We start from the raw sequence: 25205 nt of genomic DNA on the forward strand, positions 1-25205 counted from the left end.
TCAAAATGGAGTGTGAAAAATAAAAACATTTTCCCTTTATGAATCATAACTACATAAATTCTGACCTTCAAAATAAGGTGTGAAAAAGAAACATATAAAAGATCCCAAGTGCCATATAGAAAGTGGTTCATCAAAGACTAAGTTTTTAGTACTTAAAATTTACCATATGATCTTGACCAAATTTACCATATTTTCATGGGTTTCATGCCATTGAAAATGGTCATTCAGTATACTAACTAAAATGAAATTATTCCAATACAGTATTTCTGAAAATGAACATGTAAGTATACCCTAAATATGAAACTTATCATTACTTTGTACTATTCAATTGATTCTCTTTCAAAATACAACTGTTTTAACTATTATTTATATTCATTAATTTATCACACATGTATCTCATGTCTGAAAGATACTTACCTCTATGAGGCTGGAGTGTATTCCAATCAGGTATGGCATCGGAGCACTAAATTGGAAATATATAATGTATATATTCATGAAGTTCATTAACACAGAAACAATATAAGTAATTCAGAAGGTTTAAAAAATTAAATTAATTAAATGTGTGGTTCTAATAGAGCCCACTACAGATAATTAAAATTATTCAATATATAAAAGTCAAATTTAATCTGAGAGGTCATTAATATATTCAAATTAAGGTTGCTTGGCATAAAACTCACAAAAGCATTTACAATTAAATAAAGAGTAGTAACACCTAAAAAAGCTTTTTTGGTTAGAAAGAATATTAGAGCCTAAGTCATAGTCCTGAGTTAAATCTTCCATATATTTCATATAAAACATATCCTAAATAATTAGCAAATTTTTTCACATTTCTTTTATATACCTTTTATATTCAATTAGATTCTTATTTCTACGATTCTCTTAAAAAATCATCATTGCTTCATACCTACTACACCACCAAAATTTTTTGAATCAGTTACCAAATATTTATTAAGACCTACTATGTGCCAAGCACTGTTTGGAAACTAGAAGTTCTTCCTCTACTGTTATCATTCTCTTTCCATACTATCTTTCTGCTCATGTACCTTGTCTTTCATTTAAATGTTGTACATTCCTATTTATCTCACTTTTGCTTTTATTAATAAAGTAATTTTAATGAATTAAAAAATATTCAAATATGTTTAAGCATGATACTGAATTAATTAATTCTACAGATAAAATCTGGAGCATACCAGGCAGTAGGACCTGGGCTAGGGTCTAGGTACAATAATAAGTGATATAAATAGAATAGATTCCTTTGCAGATCTTATACTCCAGCAGAGCATACAGACATTAAATAATCTTTGTGACATAAAATCGGGCTTACTTAGTAACTTCAAAAACATTTCTCATGAAATACACGAAGGGAATTATCCAACTTGACATTTCAAAATCAAAATATTATTTAACAAGAAAACGTGAGAATGGACAGATGTCTACAAAGGTGATAGAAGATATGCAAATAAATAGCTAAAACAATCTTTGACATTTCTTTTTATAGACATCTTTGTGTTATATTTAAGGCAAACATTTTCTATGTTAATGAAAACAGCCTTTTTAAAAGAATTTTCATAATTTTCCAAACATCACTTTCACTATCAGTCCAAACTCCTGTGTATCCACTTTGCTACTGAGGACCAGTAATAGATAAAGCTAACAGGCACCTCGACAGACCCAGTTTTTCAAATGAACCTCAAACTCCAGATTTATTTGAAGCTCCAGATTTATTTGAAGCTGGCTAACCACTAACATATATCCAGAACTCACAAAAAAATAAGGATGGTTAAAGTTTTTATTTGACTCCTCATTATCCTGTTCATTACTTCTTATTGTACTAGATTCTAATTTTCTTTTGTAGCTTTGTTCCTTCATATATATATATATATATATATATATATATATATATACATATTAAATATAACAGACCATCTGGAATTGATCTGATATTTTGGATCATTTGACTGAAAGTTAAGAACTATTTACAGGCCTTGATATCCTTAAGACCTAACAGATTTTCTGCCTTCAAAAGGAAACAGGAGGAAAAATGTGGACTGTTCCACTTTTGCTTAAATAAAGGAAGGCTGATTACTTCCCTAGCTCAAGTTCTCATCTCTGGAATCCCTTCTGGGACTCCACAGAAGACATAAAATATATGTCACTAACTGTTCTGGGCTCCCACACTGGGTTCAGAACATTTTCACAAAACAGGATAGGCAAATCCCAAGATCTTAAATATGTCAAGCTGTCCCCACATCCAAAATAGTAGAAAATTATTCAAGTTACTGTGCAAACTTCCAATTTACCCCAGGTTAGGTTATCCTACCCACAAAATTTACAACATAGTAAGTCTGTGGTATCTCAAATTTCTAAGTACATTTTAATATAATGAGTGTTGGGGCACCTGGGTGGCTCAGTCAGTTAAGCATCTGACTCTTGATTTCAGCTCAAGTCATGATCTCACGGTCCTGAGACCAAGGACGAGTCGGGCTCCATGTTGGGCTTGGAGCCTGCTTGGGATTCTCTCTCTTCCACTCCCTCTGCCCCTCCCTCTTATGCACACACATGAGCACATGCTCTCTCTTGGGGGGAAAAATAATAATAATATAATGAGTGTTAATCAAAAAATATGTAAGCCTCCTAAAATTAACAATTATTATTTCCATTTTAGTTGTTAGGGGAACACTTGAGTGGATCAGATTTCAAAAAATCAGAGCCCACTGTGCTGACAGCTCAGAGCCTGGAGCCTGTTTCAGATTCTGTGTCTCCCTCTCTCTCTGCCCCTCCCCTGTTCGTGCTCTGTCTCTCTCTGTCTCAAAAATAAATAAATAAATAAACAAGAAAAAAAATCAGAGCCCAAAGTAGCAGCTAACCTATTGAAGTCCTATGAAATACATCTAAGGTAACATTTTTTAAATTTCTTGAAAGTTAGTTATTTCTTAAAATATAAAAAATAAATGTTTAGCAATTATTAAGCTGGAATAAAAATTCAATAAAGGGTTCCTATGTAGAACTTAGTAATAAAGTAACTTCTAGCTTTTTCTGTGAGATTACTGGGTACCTCTAGGTGTTTTTATCTCACTAATACCTAACAAAATAAAAAACATAGAGATGTCAAAACTGTAAAAATTATTAATCTAGAGCATAATTTATTAAAATGATTATGATGTTTTGCATATAGATTTTATAGAACATATTTTATAGACAGATTTTATGTTTTATAAAATACACATTCTACTGAATAGTTTCTTTCTCACGAAAACTGGATTGTGTGCATCCTAAGATTTAATCAGCCAAATCTCATGAAAAGTAATTCTGCAACCCTTAGCTGAAATCTCCTAATTAGATTTGGGTGTTAATAACTCAGGAAGAGATCCTTGGCGACACTGATGTTTTATCATCCACATGCAAAACTGTCCTACATCTTTCTGTCAATGAAGTCATTTTGCAAAGATAGCATACAGAAGGCTCTATTAGGAATGCTTCTTCTGTTGGGTAGCAATTAATCTTTAGTCAAAAGTAATCACCCTCTAACCGTTTTTTGTTTCTTTTTTGGTTTTCTTACAGAGACCACCCATGGGTAGACTGTAATAGCCGCCTATTAACTTAGGTAGTCCAAACACCATGATTTTCCATTTATTTTTTAAGAAACAATTCTCTTTCATGGAAAGAAGAGTCAGATAGGTTCCCAAAATAAAAAGGTGACTCAGCCACTCTTGAACAAATAATGAATGATTATAATTTTACTGATACTAGGGTCATACTACCTCCTAGGTGTTTAAGGACTCAGAACGGTTAAGAGTGTGTGGCAACATCATGAACTTGCCACATTAAAGTTCTGTCTCTATCTCACATAGTAAGAATACGTACCACGAGATCTGCACCCTTAAGAAATTTTTAATTCTGTAATACAGCATTGTTAACTCTAAGCACAGTGTTGTGCAGCAGATCTCTACAACTTAACCATCTTGTATAAGTGAAATCTTATACCTGTTCAATAGAAACTCCCATTTTCCCCTTATACTGACAGATTAACAGAAAAAACGTAGATGGTGTCATTTCCTCCCAGTCTCCTTCCCTACCCCACCAAGCAGTGTGGGCCATTTCTTCCTAGGTGTCTCCTCATCTATGCTTCTTTTTTCATTTTATTTATTTACTTTGAGAGAAAGAGAGAGTGTGTGCAAGCGGGGGAGGAACAGAGAGAGAGGAAGAGAGAGAAAATCCCAAGTAGGCTCTGCACTACCAGCACAGAGCCCAATGCGAGGCTCAAACCCACAAATTGTGAGATCATGACCTGAGTTGAAATCAAGAGTCGGATGCTTAACCAACTGAGTTACTCAGGTGCCCCCAACCCTGTTTCTTTTACATGCCTCTGATGTAAACCTTACAGTACTACAGTATTACTCTGTGTTCCTCTTGTGTGTGCATGTGCATGTGTGTATGTGCTCCATGCACATCTGGGTGAAGTTTTTCCTATGTGTGGATACTGCAAGGGCAGAAATGAAGTTTTACTCATTACCTTACTATACGCACTGCTAGGCAAACAGGTGTTCTCTATATATCTGATGTACAAATGGATGGATAAATGAAGGAATGAACAAACAGGTTAGCAAGGCTCCATCAGTTGGCCAACATGCTATAAACCTGCATGGTCACAAGATGGCATTATGGCTCTCCACAGTCTGTCAACACCAGAGATACCAGGTGGGAAAACAAAAAGACTTCCAGGAGAAAGGGTTATCTCAGGATTCAGAAAGTTCCAGTCACCTTAAAGAAGTGGCAAATATACATCTATTCCATCAAATCTTCCTGGTGCTATTTTTGAAGTGAAATATAAAAAAGTCTTTATTCAAAAACCATGAGATTGGAGGGATAATCTCTAATATTTTTCTCCCTTTTTGCATACAAATCAGCATGATTCTAGATCATTTGCAAAGATGCAAGGGGAAGAAAACCATATTCCCCAAGAAATAGTTTAGTCCATAAAATGTTTTGACAGAAGAGAGCCAGAGTCTTAGGCAGCTATTTGAAAGAAAGAAAGAAAGAAAGAAAGAAAGAAAGAAAGAAAGAAAAGAAAAGACAAGACAAGACAAGACAAAATAAAAGAGAAGAAAAAGAAATCACAACACCCAGTTTCTATGATAGAAGCTGAGCCTATCATTGTGACCTTAACGTTTAGGAAGTTTCAGATAACTCCTTGATTATCAATCACTGCTGTACTCTCTGGAACAGGGAACTGTGTGGCATGGAGGCTGTTAGAACTTATCCTAAAGGCTATTTCAAGGTTAGAAACTAGTAAGAAAATTCCAGGGACCAAGCTTCCTTCATCATAGTGGAAGCAGCAGAAGACCTTCATGCAGGGTTAGAAAGTATCGGGAAGACATCTCTGGGAAGAAAAGCACAGAACTAACTACACCACAGAATAGCTTCTAAATAGCTGTATTTTAGAAAGTCTTAAATGTATAGTCATTACAGACAACTGAACTTAAAGGGAAGTTACCTCCTAAGAGGTCAGAACATTTTTTTAAATTTTTAAAAAATTTTTGTTTTTGAGAGAGAGAGAGAGACAGAGTGCGAGCAGGGAAGGGGCAGAGAAAGAGGGAAACACAGAATCCAAAGCAGGCTCCAGGCTCTGAGCTGTCAGCACACAGCTCAACATGGGGCACAAACACAGAAACCATGAGATCATGACCTGAGCCAAAGTCAGACACTCAACCAACTGAGCCATCAGGCACCCCAGAGGTCAGAACACTTTAATAGAAAAATGCAAATAGCTTAACATTATATATGATAAAATATAATTCTAAGCTTCATCATTAGAAATGCTAGTTCTTGAACCACTAACTTGACATGTATTTTTAAAAATCATGTATTGGGGCATTTGGGTGGCTCAGTTGGCTAAGTGTCCAACTCTTGGTTTTGGCTCAGGTCACGATCTCACAGTTCATGAGATAGAGCCCCACGTGGGCTGTGTGCTGACAGCACTGAGTCTGCTTGGGATTCACTGCCTCCCTCTCTCTCTCTGCTCTTCCCCCTGCTCACGGGTACACACGCGTGTTCTCTCACCTTCCCTCAAGATAAATAAACTTTAAAATAATAATAACAATAACAATAATAATAAATAAAAATCAATACGTTTCCCAATACTTTTGTAAAAATTATATGAAACGAATAAATTTCAATTACTGAACACCATGTGCCAAGACCTATGGCATTGTCAATGTGAATCAAGTGCCATTTCTGCCTTCAAGGCTGCTAATATATACTAGTTATGTTGATCACAGAAAAACACTCTAAAATGAATACCTAAAAACCTATTTATAGATCTAGTTTAACTCTCAGACTTGTGTGTGTGACACTCCACAATATAATTAAGCTACAGTCTCCCACCAAACTTTCTCCTTTCCAGTACTCAAAGGACTGAATGGCGTGGTAGATCATTGGGAACTTACTTCAAAGCATTATCAATACTATTACCATGCTGTGGAAACACACAATATGTTAGTATCGTCAATATGGGGCCAAATATATGTGGTATCATTACAATCACTTGATCTGAAGAGAGCTAGTCATAAAAATTGAACAGAAAACCTCTAGGTATGAATTTAAATGGCTCTCTCTAATCCTTAAATACTTTAGGTGAACTGCTTTCCATGAAACAAAAAAGTTAAATACTTTGCTTCTGAAAGAGCTTTGTTTTTAATAATATAAACAAATTTATTATAGTCAAAATTATTTCCTTCTCTCTATGTGTGTATGTGCACATGCATGGTTTAGAGGAAACAAAACTGAATTCTTTAGAAGTAAGCTATGCCTGCAGAAGATGATTATGCACGAAGAGAACATTCTATCCTACGGTCCAGAAGAAGATCCCAAGGCTGCTATTTCAGAGTCTAACCCTTGTCCAGCCTGAGAATATACACACTCTTCCAGAGGAAGAGAACAGAAGAGTTCCAGGGGTGTTGTTGAATTCACATTGGGTGAGATCATCGGGAGTTATTTCTAATGGCAGGAAGCATTTCAAAATTAGTCCCAACACTTTTCAACATTGCTTTTTTCCATGGTGGCTTAGGGCCGAGACTTTGATTTAAACCAGAAACTCAGGGAATCCCTGAATTAGAGGCAACCCCTTTGCTGGTATTTGGTATTCAGTGTGCTACTGAGGGAAGAGGGGTGAAGCAAAGTGTGTCCTAAGGTAAAGGTAATGAAAGTGTGCCCCGACAGAGGCAATGTGGTTTCTGACAGGCTCTGCAGACAAATTCTGACACCTGGGATATGGAGTTCTTGGACTGATACTATAACTTCTGTAAGGTTTTCTTAACCACAACTAAGGCTGTATTCGCTTCTTTTTATGCAGTCAATTATCTACACGACTGCGGAAGTAACTCACAAAATCTAAAGAACTTTATGTTTGCCAAACACACATTTTTTTTTTTTTTGGCCAGCTTTGAACAGAACTACTCTGCCCTCATAAAAGCAGCTTTTAATATTGGTTACTAATCTCGAGCCCAAGTTTCAGGGATTTCGTTTGTCTATACATACACCAACCTTCGCTAATCTACAAATAAACGGATTTTTTTCTAATCATACAGCCTGGATTTAAAGGAGTCTGGCAAAAGTCATCTTACCAGCAGTAGTCCAGCAGGTGCGGCGGAAGCACTGGGATGTATATGTGCTGCCAGTACATTGGGTATAGCAGGGCAACTGATCCATGGAGACAGGCAGTTAACTAAAATTTGCAAAAGGATAATAACAACGGTAAGTAGACGCCGATCCTCCAAACAAAAAGACATGCTCAAGTCATCCAAGATGAATGACAAACATAAAACAATTTATTTAGTGACCTAAATCACATTGTCTGTACCAAATCTGCCAGAACAAAAACCGATCTGATGTTGCCAAAGCCACTCTGAAGAATACTTTCAGCAAAAGCAGCTTCCTGGGCATCTTACGGAGACAGTGATAACTACCTGAAAAGATAGCATTTGGGGTCAAAGCTTAGAACATAAATAAAAGTAAGACTGAAAAACTGGGTGAGCAGCTTAGGAGAAATTGTAGGAAATTACAACGTGTGCAGCACTCTTCGCGCCTCGCTCGGATTAATATACCACGATTAAATATGGAAAGGAAGGGAGGCTGAAAGCTCCTGAGGGATATCATTAGGGCAAATTGCCAAAGAATGAAACATGAGCCAGTCAGGAGAGTCTGGAAGCTGCGCTAATACCAGGGGACCTGAATGCTCGACAGTTGGAGCTTCAGTAATGTGTGAACTGCGGGTTATGGTATCAAGAGACGCTGTTCACTGACACACAGAATGTCACTATTGACCAGCGAGCTGCCCGAGCTTGACAGCTGTGCTACAGGAAGCCAAGTATATCATAATTCCATATTTAAACTGTTCATTTCAGATTAACATTTTGTTTCCTAGCCTTATATCACAACAGCTGCAAATACATCGATGCTATTTTAAAGGTAATTGCCATTCTAATTGTTTTGTTTGGGCAAGCAGTTAATTAAATATTTTTAAATGCCTAACAAAAGGATATCACTTTATCTTCCCTCCCTCCTACTGACCCTCATCAGAATTCTTTCCATGGGACTTTTTGTTTTCCATTTTAAATTACATTTCTGTAAGTGCTGATCCTTTTTTAATGTTTAAAGCAATAATTAAGTCAGCATTCTTCATTTTAAAGTTTTGCTCAAGTCAGCATTTCAAGCTTACTAATTAAATCATTTGGTTCAACTTGAAAATCGGAATTTAAAAATACTACCGTCTGAAAATGAACCAAAGACTTTCTCTAACCATTATTCCTGTTTTATTATACAAATAAATTAAAATGTATACGCAGTAATCAAATTAATTTAGAAGGATAAATGTATTAAAACAATTCAATCTTAATAGAGACATGTGTCTATATTTAAGTGCAAAATTGTCCCACTTAAAAAAAAATTAAAGAAATCTAATCTGAACCAAAAACATAAAAATTTTGACTAAAATATATCCCTCTTCATCATATGTATTTTTCCAGTTAGATTTTTAATTAATTTTATATGGCAAACGATTTTTTGTTTTTATTTACTATGCTATCATTAAAGGATTGTATTAGTACTTTGCACCTACAAGTTTTAATACTTTATCTACAGTATTCCTTCAATACCTATTATTTTTAAAAATTCCTTAATTAGAGCACAGAATATGCCACTAGGAGGCATTCAAATACTTTCACTTAACAATGACAGACCATGGGTTTGTCTTATTTGAACCCTCATAGAGGGAGATGAAATGGGGTTGATGTAACTTAGTCAAATTCTCTCAGGTACTCCCTCCTTGTAAATTAGGCATCTTTAAGGCTGTACCAACTCTTTCCATCCCTTCAGTGTAACCCAATGGGCCAAAAGCACTTACATAGCTTTGAAAGGCGGCTACTTTACTCAATTTCTCCATTTGTACACAGATGACTTTTAAAACAGCTCATTTAAAAGTTAAAAGGAAAATGTTCCTTTTTTATTGTTAAGAAAATAACAGTGTAATAAGAAGAAAAGTACATTCTCAAAATGAGGACTAAGGGTAACTTATTTTACTGAGTACACCCAGAGTCCAAAGCACTCTATTCAATGCTATCCAGACACTTTCCCTATGTCCTAATGCTCATCTTAAATGAAGTTATGAACTATTCGTTAGTAAGGCACAACAATATCATCTGATGAATTTGGCCTCATAGAGGGTGATTCCTTTATGTGACAACAGAGTTGCCAAACACCTGCAATGGCCAGCATGTGGCAAAGGGTCATCTCTGCTAACCAAGGTCCTCCAGGAAAGAAGGAAGTTCTACAGGGTTTGGCAACTTTTTGGATATAGGGGATAGGTGACAGGGAGAGGTAAAAACACTACCTCTCCATAACCACGGTTTCTATCCTAAGCAACTAGGATGAATTATTTCAAGTAATACAGCAAAAGTGTTAGGTTCAGGTGGAACTATAAGGCATTTGTTTTTGCAAATATTGATTCTATTAACTGTGAGATATCCAAGTGGAGATTTCCAAAGGAGGCAGAGGCATGCCAAAGACCCCCTATACTCCCCTAGCAGCATGTAATAGCTATGTGAGAAAACACGATTGCAACACATACTTTGTGGAAGAGATAATAAAAGTAGTAGGTGAAAAAACACAACGAAGAAGAAATAAATTTACTAGGAAATGAAACACAGATTATATATATATGTAAGCTGTACAAAACAATAAGAATGAAGTATATCATAGACAAAATTAGGGTTCTGCCACTAAGAAGTTTGTGTAACATCTGGCATATCTGCAATTATAAGCAGAGCTGTTTCCTAATCTTTAAAATAAGAAGTATATGCTAGGTGATCTGTAAACATTATCTCTGAGAGATGTATTTATTCTTAGATCAGATCAATTCTAACATGACATATTCTTTGTAATAATTAACAATTTTTTTCCATATAGGTGGTTAATACAACCAGACTATACATCAGACCCACCTTCAAAATACATCCAAAGATCATCTCTACAACCTTTGAAGTACATGAAGTAACTGAGCAATTGGAAATACCATAATAAGTTACTTGCTTAATTCAAAAAACTTTTTGAGTGCCTGCTATGTGCTATCATAAATCTCTATCAGGCCGTAGGGACACAGTACTGAACAGTACTGAATATGGAACTTAACATATTAGTAGGGAAAGCAAACAATAAAACGAAGTATATATTATGTCAGAGGTAAGTTCTATGAGGAAACCTACAGCAGGGTAAGAGGGTTGAGAGTGACAGAGGGGCTGTTTTAGACAGGAGGGTTAGGGACATACTCTCATTTGGTGACATCTGAACTGAGACCTGACTGATACAAGGGAGCCAACTGTTACAGCTCAGGGGAGAAGCACATTCCAGGCAGATGAAACAATGCATTCAAAAGTCCTGAGGTGGGAACAGACTAGGCATCTTCGCAGAGGAGTAGGGAGGTCCACATGATTAGATTGAACTAAGTGGGAGAACGGCAGGAGGCGAGGTCAGAGAGGCAAGCAGGGTCAGAACTGGATGGCCTTCTGGGACCATACCTCTGAAGAGAGAGTGAACTGTCACAACCAGTTATTTACCTAGAACATTCTGACACCCATGCAAATTAAGGAAAATAAACTATGTATTTCAGAAATCTGGTTTGCAGAATAAAGTACTATAAAGAAATGAGATCAATTTATAAGCCAACTAAAAAGAATCTTTTTACTTGTTAAGTTATTAATTATCATAAATATACTGATTCTTTAAGCACACAGGAAAATGACAATCATAGTTCCTTGGACTAGAATTACCTAAGACTCTATCTACATCTGGTTCGTGATAGAACTAGAACTTGACACTGCTTTTCTAATATTCTGTCAGCTGTTTCTTTAATACCCCAGTTCTTCATGAAAGCAAAGAGGGTGGGAAAAGAAGTTTCAGTTGTTTGAGTTAGAACATATCCCAGCCATTATGCTCTAGAAACTAAAGAAATAATAGATAAGGAATAATATATATTAGGCTATAACTTTCAAAGAAAAACAAATTTGCCAAATAAAGATTTAAGAAAAAAATCCTTGGGGCGCCCAGGTGGCTCAGTCGGTTAAGCGTCCAACTTCGCTCAGGTCATGATCTCACGGTCTGTGAGTTCGAGCTCCACGTCGGGCTCTGTGCTGACAGCTCAGAGCCTGGAGCCTGCTTTGGATTCTGTGTCTCCCTCTCTCTCTGCCCCTCCCCTGCTCATGCTCTGTCTCTCCCTGTCTCAAAAATAAATAAAAACATTAAAAAATTTTTTTAAAAATCCTTATAATCTTTGTTAAGTGGCATAGGAATATTTAAATGCACGTATCATTTCACAAAGCATACTCAATATATTGACTGGATACAGTCCCACAGTACTGACTAATACACAATAAAATCATTAGGAACATGTATCTCCCATACACTACAATTATAAAATAAGCATACATGGAAACCATATGAACAGAAAAGAACTGATAAGGCCTATACAATCAAGGCGAGAAACTTGACAATAAAAGTGGATAATAGTGAACTTAGAGAATAAAGGCACTTGGAACTTGCAGCCCCAGGCTACCAGGTCTAATGTAGATACTGTCATTGATAATAATAATAGCAGGTGTTAACATAATGCTTACCATGTGCCACGCACTGTTCTGAGTACTTGACGTTCTCAGATTTAATCCTCAAAACAACCTTATGAAATAGGTTCTGTCTTCATTATCCCCATTTTACTGGTCAGGACACTGCAGCAAAGTTATGCCAACTGCCCAAGATCACATACCTAGAATGTATAAAAGCCACGATACCAACCCAAGTAGGCTCCTGAGGGCAACAGCCATTATTTTAAACTACCTTTTGACATACAAGCATTTAGGATTCCCAACACTATGGGGCTTTGAATAACATCTACTGGTTGAAAATATTCTATCTTAATTACACAGTGGAGAATGAGTCTCTGCACTAAACAATCAAGAACAGCTAACCTTTATAAGAAAAACTTGGGGTCTGTGACAGAGACCCAATTTACAAAACTTTCCTCAGGCATCACAGTGGGCAACTTCAGCAGGAAACCAATGCAACAGATTCTCTCAGATGTTAAAAAGATAATTGATAAAAATTCTACCAGTTATCATCTCATTTTGCATCTGCAAGAACATTTAGTTGGCAGCCAAACTAAAGTTCTTTCCCTTTTGAAACTAAGCCATGTGTGAAGCAATTAAATAGACACATATTTTAAGGAGAAAGCCACATTATCAGATTTGCAAGGAGACCACAGGTAAACAAGTCATCTAGTGTGTGACCACAATGAAAACAGCATAATTTTAATTCAACACACTTTGTAAATAAAGATCTCATATGGACACAACACCACTCACACATCTCTTAGATTGTGCCTCATCCTTATGGATAAGTCCTATTCGCTTCAGCTGAAGTTCTATATGAATTATTGAGGGGCAGATTTATATCCCCTAAGAATGTATTTATGCACAAAAACCAAGAAATATAGATTAGAGACTTCATTTGATTTTTAACTGAATCAATATTTAATTCAGAAATTTATGCACTATAAATAACTATAGGTATACAGAATAAATTGCTGCAGATGGGAACGTGATAAATTCCTCATGGAATGAAAAAAAACAAAACAGTGGAAAGCATAAAGAAACCATCTGTTTAAACACGTTTAATTTACATTCCCATTTAAGAGTTTAGACCAAAAAGAGTAGCAGCAGGTATCTGAAAACTATGAAGTTATCCCTACTATAAAATATTCTTACTTAAGCAAAATTCTAAAATTCAGATCAAGTGATAGTTTTAAGAAAACATTTGGAAAAATAGCAATTTTTATAATAAAAAAGAGTATTTATACACTTTTCACGCTTTTTTATACTAAAATATTATTTTATATTTCATTCTCTTTCTTCATCCTATTAGGATGGCAAATTCTGCTACTTAATTACTAAGAAAATCAATCTAGACTAACTTCTTTCCATCACACCCAAGTCCTTTGGAAAGTTCTAATCATCTCAACAATGATCACTGGTTTATTAGCTTGTCCTAGCCAAACAATTCTAAATTCTTCTTGCTTCCTTGGTTCTTTTATGTATGCATTCTTTTAATGATTTTACAGATAGGGAAACTGAAGCAAAGTTAAACCAATTGCTCAAGATCACACAACTACTAAGTGAGACACCAAACATGTGCCAGGCATTATTATTGGCACTGGGGTTATAGTAATGAACAAAAGAGACAAAAAAATTCCTGCCTTTAAGGAGTCTGCCTTGTAGTTACCCTGTGTAAATCACCATTACTGTCATACTAACCTCTCCTCAACTCTCATTCTCTGTAACTGTCACATAAACATTAATGTCAGTGGCTTCAAACAAATTTCCTTCCCTACATGATCTTTTCCTATTCCCAAATTCCCTGCTTTCTACTTCTCACTCTCAGAGTCAATTCAACAGCAGTTTTGCTTTTCCTGGAGAAGGCCCATCTACCTTCCCACCAAAATTTAAGTCTAATACCACAACATGGCTCAAATCTATCTATCTTCTCTTCTCAAAAACTTGTAGACACTGGATTCTAAAGGACTATGGGTTAAGATGTTCATGTGAATTATATAAAACTACATAATTTAGGCAATTATTTAGGAAATAAACAGTACAATTAAAGAATCACTGCATTTAACAGTTGGAAAGAACCTTAGAGATTGTTCTTGTTCAATTCTCTCAGCTTTTAGACAAGAAACTTCAGGATAAAAGTTAAATGGCTTATATAAAGTAATCTAATTTTTTGTTTAAGTAGTCAGGGCTAATGCACAAATCTCTAATTTAGAAGATGTCACTAATATAACTGCATGGCAACCGTATCTGGGGATAATGTTTTAAATAACCAATAAATAAATCCAACTGGTTGATGCTATTTTTTTAACTATTAGGCATCTTTGAAAATCATAATTCAAGATATGTTACCAGGAACAAAATAAAACTGGTTGCAAGCCATCAACAATTATTAAAGAGAAAATTGCCATTGCAAAGCAATCACGAAGTTCTAAATCTTTGTAAGTCAGATTAATAACTCTTAACTTGTAAATCATATACAATTAAATGAGGATGAATAATTATACATATATTGTATATTCTAACATTAAAAATGTATATAATATTCCCATATATACTTAACATACATATATGTATATTTAGCATGCAAATCAAATATATGCAAATATATGTATCTATATATGAACTAATGTATAAACATCTACAGGCATGTGAATATTTATAGGCACACACACACTTATTAAGTTACAATGTACTGGTAACTAAATGACATTAAGCCCACGGCCATTATATAGCAAGTAAATAAATAAATACCTGGTAAAGAGATTTGTCCTTTGTGGGTCATTCTATACTTCCTCTTCCTTACCTACTTTCAAACAGGCCTCTATATGTAACAAACGTTTCCTTAAAAGTGTTTCTTTTTTTAAAAGTTTTTAATGTTTACTTATTTTTGAGAGGGAGAGAGATAGAGTGGGAGCAGGGGAGGGGTAGGAAGAGAGGAGACACAGAATCTGAAGCAGGCTCCAGGCTCTGAGCTGTCAGCACAGAGCCCGACATGGGGCTGAACCCATGAACTGCGAGATCATGACCTGAGCCACCCAGGAGCCCCTTCTTAACAGTGTTCCTAAAACTCATGAGATGAACTCAATTTCATCTTCCTCTATGGTCACTGTTCTAGTTCAGGAGCTAGTCATTCCTTGCTTTTTTAAAACTAGACTCCTGTTAGTAGGAATTTCTCTACCCCATTTTTTTTTTCTTCTATAATGCCACCAGTGTCCTCTTCCCCCAAATAAAACTGATCATACTATATACCTCATCTGCCTCCCTACAATCTGTGGGATAAAATCTAAGCCCCTTAATTTAGCAAACATGTTTCTTCACAATCTGGCTACTGTTTATCTCTCCAACTACATTACATAGCGTGACATTTCTCTCTCTCTCTCTCTTTCTCTCTCTCTACACACACACACACACACACACACTAACAAGTAAATATTTCCTACACAAGAAGACATAAATTCCTTTCAAGAACCAGTGTCATACTGAAGTCCACTCTTTAATATACTACTCTCCCTTTTACATTTCGCATATTAGAGTTCTTATCACGTTGGCTGGCCTTGGTTCACTTGACACCATAGGATTATTTTTTAATTTGTATTTATTTACATTTATGATTCTAATTAATAACTTTAAAATTTCCAATATGTAATACCTGGCAAATAAAAATATGCATCAATGTACAAATGAATAAATCAATACTGTTTTAATTGATCTTTGGAAAACTTTACCAATGTTAAATATTTCCTTCAAAATAAAGGTCTTTCTTTTCTTCTCAGATCATTAACTATTATTTACTCTTTTCATAACACTATTTTTATCATTGTAGGAAATCACAAAAAATATCTGATTCATGGAAGCTGTGCCTTTAAAATATTGCCCATTAACTCCAAATTCACTCTTTTTTACCTGCGTGGTAATGGATCTGTGCCCTTGATGACTTCTTCTTTTCCAGATAGCCTAAAGTCAGTAGAAGATGAAGTAGAACTTTGTCAGTACAGGGCACTGGAGATACACTGTAGGAGGAAAGTATTTTTGCTTCCTGTTCCAGTGTGCTCTCTAGGCAGGATCCTACATGGCCTGTGCTTCTCCAGGGCTTGGCCCTGGCAGTACACCGTAGTCAGTAATGCCCACCAGTAATACCTGGTAGCTTCTTCAGAAGGTTTTGTAGCAGAATGCTTCTGGTGAGATATCTCCCCATGGCAATCAGCTAGTTATCTGGTGGCAGGTTAATTACATTGAAACTCTTCCATCATGGAAGAGGCAGAAGTCCATCCTCATTGGAATAAATAATCTGGATAAGGTCTTCTCTGACTATAATGTCTCTGCCAGTAACCAAAATCATTAGATGCATAGAATAACATGTCCATCAGAATGGCATTCTGCACAGCACTGAGTCTCACCAAGGTATTCATTTAATAGCAAAGTAAAGCTATGGGCGCATGCCTATTAAGTTAACCAGTCTTACCAATACTTATAACCTAGAACCAACTGGCCTAATTGAAGAGTAGAATGGCTTCCTGAAGATTCAGTCATGATGCCAGTTGGGAAATGATATCCTGAAAGTGTAGGATGCAGGATATGCTTTAAATGAGAAAGCATTTTATGGTGCTATTTCTCCAATAGCCAGAATACATGGGAGTAGGAATCAAAGGGTTGAAGTGAGAATGACTGTCTCATTATTACGCTTAATAACCCATGTGTGTAAGTTCTAGCTCCGGTCCTAGCAGTTTATAAAGAGCTCTTCTGGTCTGGAGATCTTACCTCCCAATAGATAAAGGCTTCCCTGTGCATTGGAAGATGAGATTGCCACCTCACCATTTGGGGCCCCTGATATCACGGAACCAACAGGCTAAAAATCGGGGTTAACCTACCAGCTGGAGTGATTGATTTCAATAACCAAAGGGAAATTGACTTGTTTCTGCACAAAAGAGGCAAAAAAGACCATGTGTGGAACCAGGAGATTCTCTGGAGTACCTCTTAGTATTTCTATGCCTAATAATAAAGGTTAATGGAAAACTACAGCAATCACAAAAAAAAATGCAGGGGGACCCCTGGGTGGCTCAGTCAGTTGAGCGTCTGGCTTCAGGTCAGGTCATGATCTCACAGTTTGGTTCATGAGTTTGAGTCCCACATCAGGCTTGCTGCTGTCAGCGCAGAGTGCACCATGGATCCTCTGTCCCCCTCTGTCTGCCCCTCCCCCACTCATGCTTTCTCCCTCAAAAGTAAATAAACATTGGGGTGCCTGGGTGGCTCAGTCAGTTGAGCGTCTGACTACAGCTCAGGTCATGGTTTTGCAATTCGTGAGTTCAAGCCCCGCATTGGGCTCTGTGCTAACAAACAGCTCAGAGCCTAGAGCCTGCTTCAGATTCTATATCTCTCTCTCTCTCCCCCTCCCCTGCTCATGCTCTGCCTCTCTCTGTCTCTCAAAAATAAACAAATGTTAAAAAAATTATTTTAAATAAACATTAAAAAAAAGCAGAACAGTTGTGGATTCAGACCTTTTGGGAGTGAAAGTTCATATCACTACACCAGCTAAAGAACCCAACCATCTGAGGTTCTGGCTAAGGGTGAGGGAAATACAGAATGGGTAATGAAATAAGGAGGCCATAAATATCAATACTGTCTCATGATCAGTTACACAAATAAGGGATATAGTCACTTCGCATGTTTTTTATGTGCCTTTCACATGCACGTGTTCATTTTTATCTGCTTACCATTTTTTTCTTCTACTTGTCATTTTCATTTTACATATAGGTTGTTGGTGATTAACAGAAATTTAAATGTGATCGCAACTGAATAATTACAACGGCTCTTAGGACTGTGCCTTTCCTGATTTAGGGAAATGTCTACATTGGTAAAAAGGATAGCTATATCTTAAAGGAAGATATATAGATTTGATTTGTTGTTGCATAGGAAGGACAAATGTGTACAAAAGGGTGTAAATGGAAGATGAGTATCTAAAGGGGTGGACTGTACCTGTTATCAATTTACTGCCTAATTTACCTCCTTACTGTCTGATCTATGAAAATGGATCTGTGCCCCTTGGCATTTATTCCTTTTAACTGCTGGCATGATATTAAGCTTTGTCAGGAAAGGTCACTGAAGAGACATTTCAGGAAGAAAGGGTTTTGTTTCCTGGTTCCAGGATACTCATTCAGCAGGCTCCCGCAGAGCTTACGGCTTGTCAAGGGCCTGGCTTCCTCAGGGCCCAGGTCCTGTAGCTCAGGTGGCTACCAGGCCCCCATGTAATAGGCAGCTCCTGTAGCACCTGACCCCTATAAATGATAGTGGCCAGAGGTTTCTCCCACACTCCCCACCGTGGGCAGTTTTGTAGCAGTAGTGCCTCTGGCTCCTGCAACACTTGCAGCCTTTCCAGATCTTAGCTGCTATAATGCAGGAAGCTTCTGCATATGGTTACTGCAGGGTGCAATTGTCAGCAGTACTGAGCAGCCAGCAGCTTCTCTTGGCAACAACCTCCACTCCAATGCTATTTCGGGCGAGTGTCTCCAGTGAGACAACCCTGATAAATAGCTTCCCTTCAGGTGGGCTCACAGTAGTGTGTTGCCAGTGAGGTATCTCTCTGCGAAGAGATTCCTCAGCACTCCTAAGGTGGCTTTTTCTAGCAAGTTTGAAAGGATGATGTCTGTCATCCCAAGGGCAGGTTTCCAACAAATTCTGCCAGTGTCGCACCACAACAACTTCTAATAAGCCATCTAATGAGCCACGGCTCTGGCCTCTTCAACAGGGTCTAGATCTCAGACCCAGGTGGGGCTCCTCCCTTGGGTAGTCTATCTCAGTCCTAATTCTAAGGTTAGTAGCTGCTTTATATATGCTATGCCTATATTCTTTAGCATTCTCTTCACTGCTTGCTAGCCCATCCCTTGTTACTCCAGTCCCTTGTCTTAGCTTTAAATTCTTTATAAACTTATAAACTTCAGAAGTTGTGAAATCTGTACTGTTATTATTATTATTACTACTATTATTTAAAGAGGCAAGTGTCAAAGGGACAATCAAACAGACACATTTTTACTTGTCAAAAAGACAGATTTCTACTCTGGCATTTTCAGTATCAAATGGACACTCCCTAATTCATAATACAATTAATAAAAATTTTATTTTAAAAACTTTTCTCTGATATCCACAATTTAAAAAATTAGTTTTAAATACACGCACACACATACACACACACACCATGGTTCTAACCTGCAAAGAGATAAATATCTAATACAAGACTTCCACAAACTCACTAGTAATTCTAACTTGAGAGAAAGTGTACGGTAAGTACTACGGTAGTTCAGATTGAAAGAATATAATGGCGGTTACTGACAGAAACTCTGCCTCTGAAGAGCAAACCAGATTTTGGAAAACATTCAGAGGGATGAAGACAGAAGCATTCAAAACACATTTGAAGAAGACCCATAAAAGTGCAGTTTAAAGCACTGACTCAAAAAATTATTGCTAGAAACCTACTATGTATCAGCACTGCCCTAAGAGGTAGGTAGTGACTGGTAGTTACTGTAGTGCCTGGATGGAGGAAGGTCCTGCCTCGAGTTTATAGGAAGTGACGATGAAGTTAAAGAGCAAGCAGTTCACAGTGCATATGTAATTCCTGGCTAGAACTACTCCTCTAATCATCACCATCATTTTATGTAAATGCAGAGAATGCTAACATGCAGTATAGACATCTGAAAACAATGTTTGTGGGAAATGACAACTGCCTGAATTAAGACAATGGGCAGTTGGAATGGAGCACAGGGGTCCCAGAAGAAAGGATTGAGGAGGAAGGATCTACAGAACTTAGGTGGGGGAGGAAGATGAGACAGGGGGGCGGATGCCCTCCCTCAGCCCCTTAGCAGGATAAGAAGATTATGGGATGCAGTCCATCCAGGAGATGCTGAGTGAGGTAGCCACAGTGAGTTACACTTATATTTATATAAATATAAAAGGTACATTTAAAAATAACCCAATTGATCTCGATAGCAGTTTTACTAAGGAAACGAACAATACATATATAATTTTTCTTATATTTAAGATTGAGAATCATGAACAGCACAAAATTCAGTCATTCCAGATTGAAAATACTACAGTAAACTGAAATCTTCTGAGGTTGCTTGTGGGGAGATGGGAGTAGTGGTAGGAACAAAACTGACAGAACCGAGCGATTGACAATATGCCCCTTAGCTAGTGACACAACTGTTATTTAAAACAATTGATTTTTACATTAAAAGTCAATTGTTAACTTTTAAAGGGAACAAATTGACTAAACCAGAAAACAGATATGTGCGCATTTCCGTGAAGAACAGAACTATCGCCACAAGAGTTGCACAATACAAATACCTCCAGTTTTCCTGTCTTAGAAGTTTCCTCTGACTTACCTCCACACATATCTTCCAACAGAGTGTTACAGGGCTACCACAATGGTCCTATTTCCATACTCAGGTCACATTTACTTAGCACTGAGTGAAAATATGATGTTCAGAGGAGCGGTATACACATCAAACAATGCACTGGTAAGTAGAATTCTTAACCTACGGTTTCAGCTGACATAATTGGTTGCTAAGGGCTTTGGGAAGAATTAAAAATCTAAAAATTGTTCCTAGAATATCTCTCCCTGAAAGGTCTTGATAACAAAGCACCATTCTGCTGCAGCTTTAAAAACACAGGGGGTGAAAAAATACACTTCAACAGTCTTAACTAGGAACTAGACCTGGATGATCTTTGTTCTCCCATCAACTGTTCAATTCTTAATCTCCAGAAAGATTCTCTGAACTTCAGATTTCAGATTAAATGCTGATACAGGTGGTACCATTAAGAGCCAAATCAATATGTAAACTCTAGATGGAGAGGTTAAAATCCCCCGGATTCCCCTTCAGTCTAACCCTATAAAATCTACAATTTTAAAATCTATTTTAATAGTTGATTTTCCAGAGACCACAAGATTTATTTTTGCATATGCCCTTGATGGAATTAATGAGAGAAAGAGAGAAAAGCATATGCTTAAATGCCTGGGGGCAACTAGATAGAACAAAGGAAGATATTACAGTTTATTAACACAATTCCAATACTCACAGCATATTGCTTGCTCTCAATATTCCAGAAAGAACATGCATTATACAATCCAATCTCTGTAACTAATGTGCTTATAGCCTTTAAGAGGGTGATATTTACCAGCTAAATATTGGTCAAAATAGTAGCTAACATTTAGACATCTGCTTTAAAGAGAAGCATTTCTTCCACCTGCTTCTACAGGCCACAAAGATACACTCTAGTTAACATATTACTGACAGGATGATGAGAAAGCTCCTGTCAGACGCCGGCCAGCCGGGTGTTTGAGACAAAATACACAGCCCCAGCTGACTAGTTAAAGAAAGTCTGGTGAGGTACAATTATAGAGGCATATGACAAGACTTCATGCCTGACTGATTTGAGAACCAATGACATGACTTTAAACAGCAATATTCTCTACCTCTGGTCACAAAACAGCAATAAGTCAACTGATATACTCTTGTAATATCATGATTTATTCCTTTGCTTTGAATACATGAGACTTTGGTATGATGTTCTGCTAGTCTACTCGAGATTCTCTTGGGGCTTAAACATCTAGGGCCTGCCTACAGCATGTATAAAATCAATGTTCTTGTTCAGGATTACCAGGAACACTTCTGTGTATAGTTGATAATGTATATACCAATGGAATAAAGACTAAATTGTTTATGTCCCAATTCATAAAACTTCAACACAGAAAAATGTAATAATGGGTCCTGACAAAGTACCACACTTTAGTGGGCAGGGAGATGGGATCCACGGATGATGGGGATTAAGGAGGGCACTTGTGATGAGCACTGGGCGTTGTATTTCAGTGGTGAATCATTAAAGTCTACACCTGAAGTTAATATTACACAGTACGTTAACTAAGTGGAATTTAAATAAAAACTTGAAAAAACAAAACAAACAAAAAATACAACACTTTAATGGGGGAGAGGGACTCATTAAAAGTGTGAAAACATATGACTCTTGATACTTTTGCTAACATATTTCAAAATTAACTTTTTTTATTTTAAAGTTAATGTCTATAAATTACAAATTATAATTTTAACTACAAACAGCACCTAAGAAAAGACCTTTAAGTAAGCTGATTGATTCTCTCCCAGTGTATCTTCACTAAAACACCCAGCAACTATAAGGTTGACAAATATGGTTCTAATAAAATAGAAGTTTTATTAAAGAGTAAACCCAAACAAACAAAATTCCTAAAACTATACATAAAATTATAGATCCAAAGATGCCTTAAGTTACGTGTGCTCTTCCAATAGTTAAAATTTTGGCTGTAGACTTAAAAAATGAAAAATGAGTAAAACACAATTTGTTGCATTAATACTAAATACAGTGTAGTCTTCAAGGCATATAGAATGAGAATGTAAAAAGCTTAAGAGTCAGTCAATTCATTGATACTTAACTATTCCTTCCTTGGGTGTTTCAGAGATTTCACTAAATTCTTCCTAAAATATAGTTTATTTCTAATTTATGTTATAGTACCAGTCTTTGACCTTAAATGTTACTATGCATGGAATTTACAGTAGATATAGAAATAGATACATGAATTTTTCAAGATAGATTTAAGTAAAACAGCTTCCCCCACACAAGAAGGGTAAGGGGGTCATGAAACCAAGCATGAATTATGTTTCTTTTATCAGTACTACTGCCCCAGAGAATGAATTAAAACGAAGCTGGTAACTTAGAAGTGACATCACCATCGAGTTTTCATGAATTGTCATAAACAATTGGTAAAAGTTTACCTCAGACATAAGAAACAACTCCCTGAATAATACCAAGTCTTTATTAAAATAATTTTATTATTTAATTCAAATAAAGTGAAAGGGTAGGCATGTTAATTTTTACTCTAAACTGCAGAACTAGTCCGTTATAAAATTATAGCTAATAATCATTGAATCAACATTGAATGTTATGCAAATACAATTCTCAGCATTACACATATATGTATATATACACACGTGTGTGTATATATATGTATATACATATGTATGTATATGTATATATATACATATATATACATATACATATATATACATATATACACACACATATATATGTATGTATACATATATATACATACATATATATACGTGTGTATATATACATATGTGTTTATATAGCTATACAGAGATAGAAATATCTCAATCTTTACAACAACCCTATGAGATTATAACTATTACTACCATTCTCCCAGTTTACATGTGAAGAAATAGAGTCACAGATAAGTTATCCAGTTATTAAGATGTGTTTATAAATTGCAATAAAGAATAACACCACTATTTTATAGTAATCATATACTCAGATTTATTTCAAATGTTTTTGTAAATAGGGAAGCGTATATGTTCATTCGCATAGCTCACTCCTGCACTTCATTTAGATCTCTGCTCAATATTACCTCATTTAAGAAGCTTTCCTATATAAAACTGAGGCCTGCCCCTCACCTTTCAACCTGTACACACACTCTCCTTATCATTTATCCCTTGGTATTCACCATAATAAGATACAACAGCTATTTTCATTCAATTCTGTTTCATCTGTTCAATATACGTTCCAAGAGTGTTTGGACTTTGCTTACTACTGAATCCTTAGTGCCTACAAAGTGCCTACCATATAGTAGGTTTCATGATAAGAATTAGTTCCTAGGCCTCTGAGACAGTTTGTACAATCTTTGTAATCTTCAGGACAATATCCATATAGAAATATTATTTATAACCTTGAAACAATCATGTTTAAAAAATAAGGAGGAAGAGAACAGGAAGAAGGAAGAATGGTTTCACCTCAATGGTAAATTAAAAATAGAAAAGCAAATATATAAAAAGTCCCAAATGATTCAGATTACATTTCTCAATATCATTTTAAGAAAATGCAAATGACCTGTCAGGACTTGTGCTTGTTCTCTGACTGTACTACATCATGTCTCCATACTTACTCCTTTAAATGTACACAATGTGTTTTTCAATATGTAAAATAATGTATTTTCAATTTTTTTGGAAAAGTGGGTATATCAACATTGTAATTCAAAATCTCAAAATTGTATTTTTTCAAATAAAGAGTAATGGAAATAAACCAGACCAGGACACTCAGCTTCACTTTACGTGTCTCTAATTAGCTATTTGGCCTTCAGATGACCATTTAGTCTCTCTAAACATACATCTTTTCATTGTTGAATACTACATAGATATCTTAGAGAACTCCTAAAACTGCTTCCAACGTACTAAAACTTCACAGCATGAAGCTTTTTTTATTTTTACTCTGGGAGAGCAAAACATAAAAACATTATCTTATTCTTATCAATTAACCAAATTTGTAAGGAAGCAAAGTCATGCAACACTAAATGTTTTTAATAAATATCTTGTTCATTACTCAAAATTGTATTTACATTAAAAATTTTTAGTAAAAATATTACAATTTTAATACTTTGTAGAAAAAAGTTAGGACACCTAGCAAAATACTTTTGAATATTCTTCTCTGACCCAAGAAAACTCTTATTCTCACTGCCTTTACCACAATAGTGAAGACCTTCCAAAAGAACATTTCAGTGAGTAGCATAAAACCTGTGATTAAAAAAAAACAGAATGGTACTCTGACTTTTAAGTTATTATCAGCCTGAAGAGCTCCTCCAAATCAGAACTATTATAGAATCTACTCCCAAACCACTACTTGGCAACAAAGATGAATCTACCTATTACCAGGTTAGGATAGCAGCTATTATCATGGCCCCTTGATTTCTTTCAAGTAGTTCCAATGGAAAAAGCCACAAGTGAATAATAAAGATCTCATAATAGCTCTTAAGAATTCTTTATATGGTAGAAGGCACTAAAATGAACTCTGGAGAGTTAAAAAGAAAAAAAAAACTCTCATCTCCTGATAAGAAAAAATAATTAACCTGACTTAATGCATCTGAGAAGGCCTTCTATAAATCAGACTTTTGTACTTCAAGAGCCAGATTAAAACCATATATCAAAAAAGTATGTAGATATTGTCTTGTTAATACACATAGAA

General features: G+C 36.0%; 1 protein-coding gene across 4 annotated transcripts in view; it reads right to left on the reverse strand.

The window, feature by feature from the left end:
- DENND1B (DENN domain containing 1B) overlaps positions 1 to 25205 on the reverse strand; it is a 255997-nt gene that overhangs the window by 93587 nt on the left and 137205 nt on the right. For all 4 annotated transcript variants that reach the window (XM_049634299.1, XM_049634300.1, XM_049634301.1 and 1 more), the window contains 2 exons: positions 7623 to 7723; positions 418 to 463 (listed from right to left, as the gene is read on the reverse strand). In XM_049634299.1, the coding sequence (XP_049490256.1) occupies positions 418 to 463; positions 7623 to 7723 (147 nt within the window). The remainder of the gene's footprint in view (positions 1 to 417; positions 464 to 7622; positions 7724 to 25205) is intronic.

The sequence above is a fragment of the Panthera uncia genome, chromosome F1 (genome assembly GCF_023721935.1).
Source record: "Panthera uncia isolate 11264 chromosome F1, Puncia_PCG_1.0, whole genome shotgun sequence".
In the NCBI taxonomy this organism is placed as follows: Eukaryota; Metazoa; Chordata; class Mammalia; order Carnivora; family Felidae; genus Panthera; species Panthera uncia.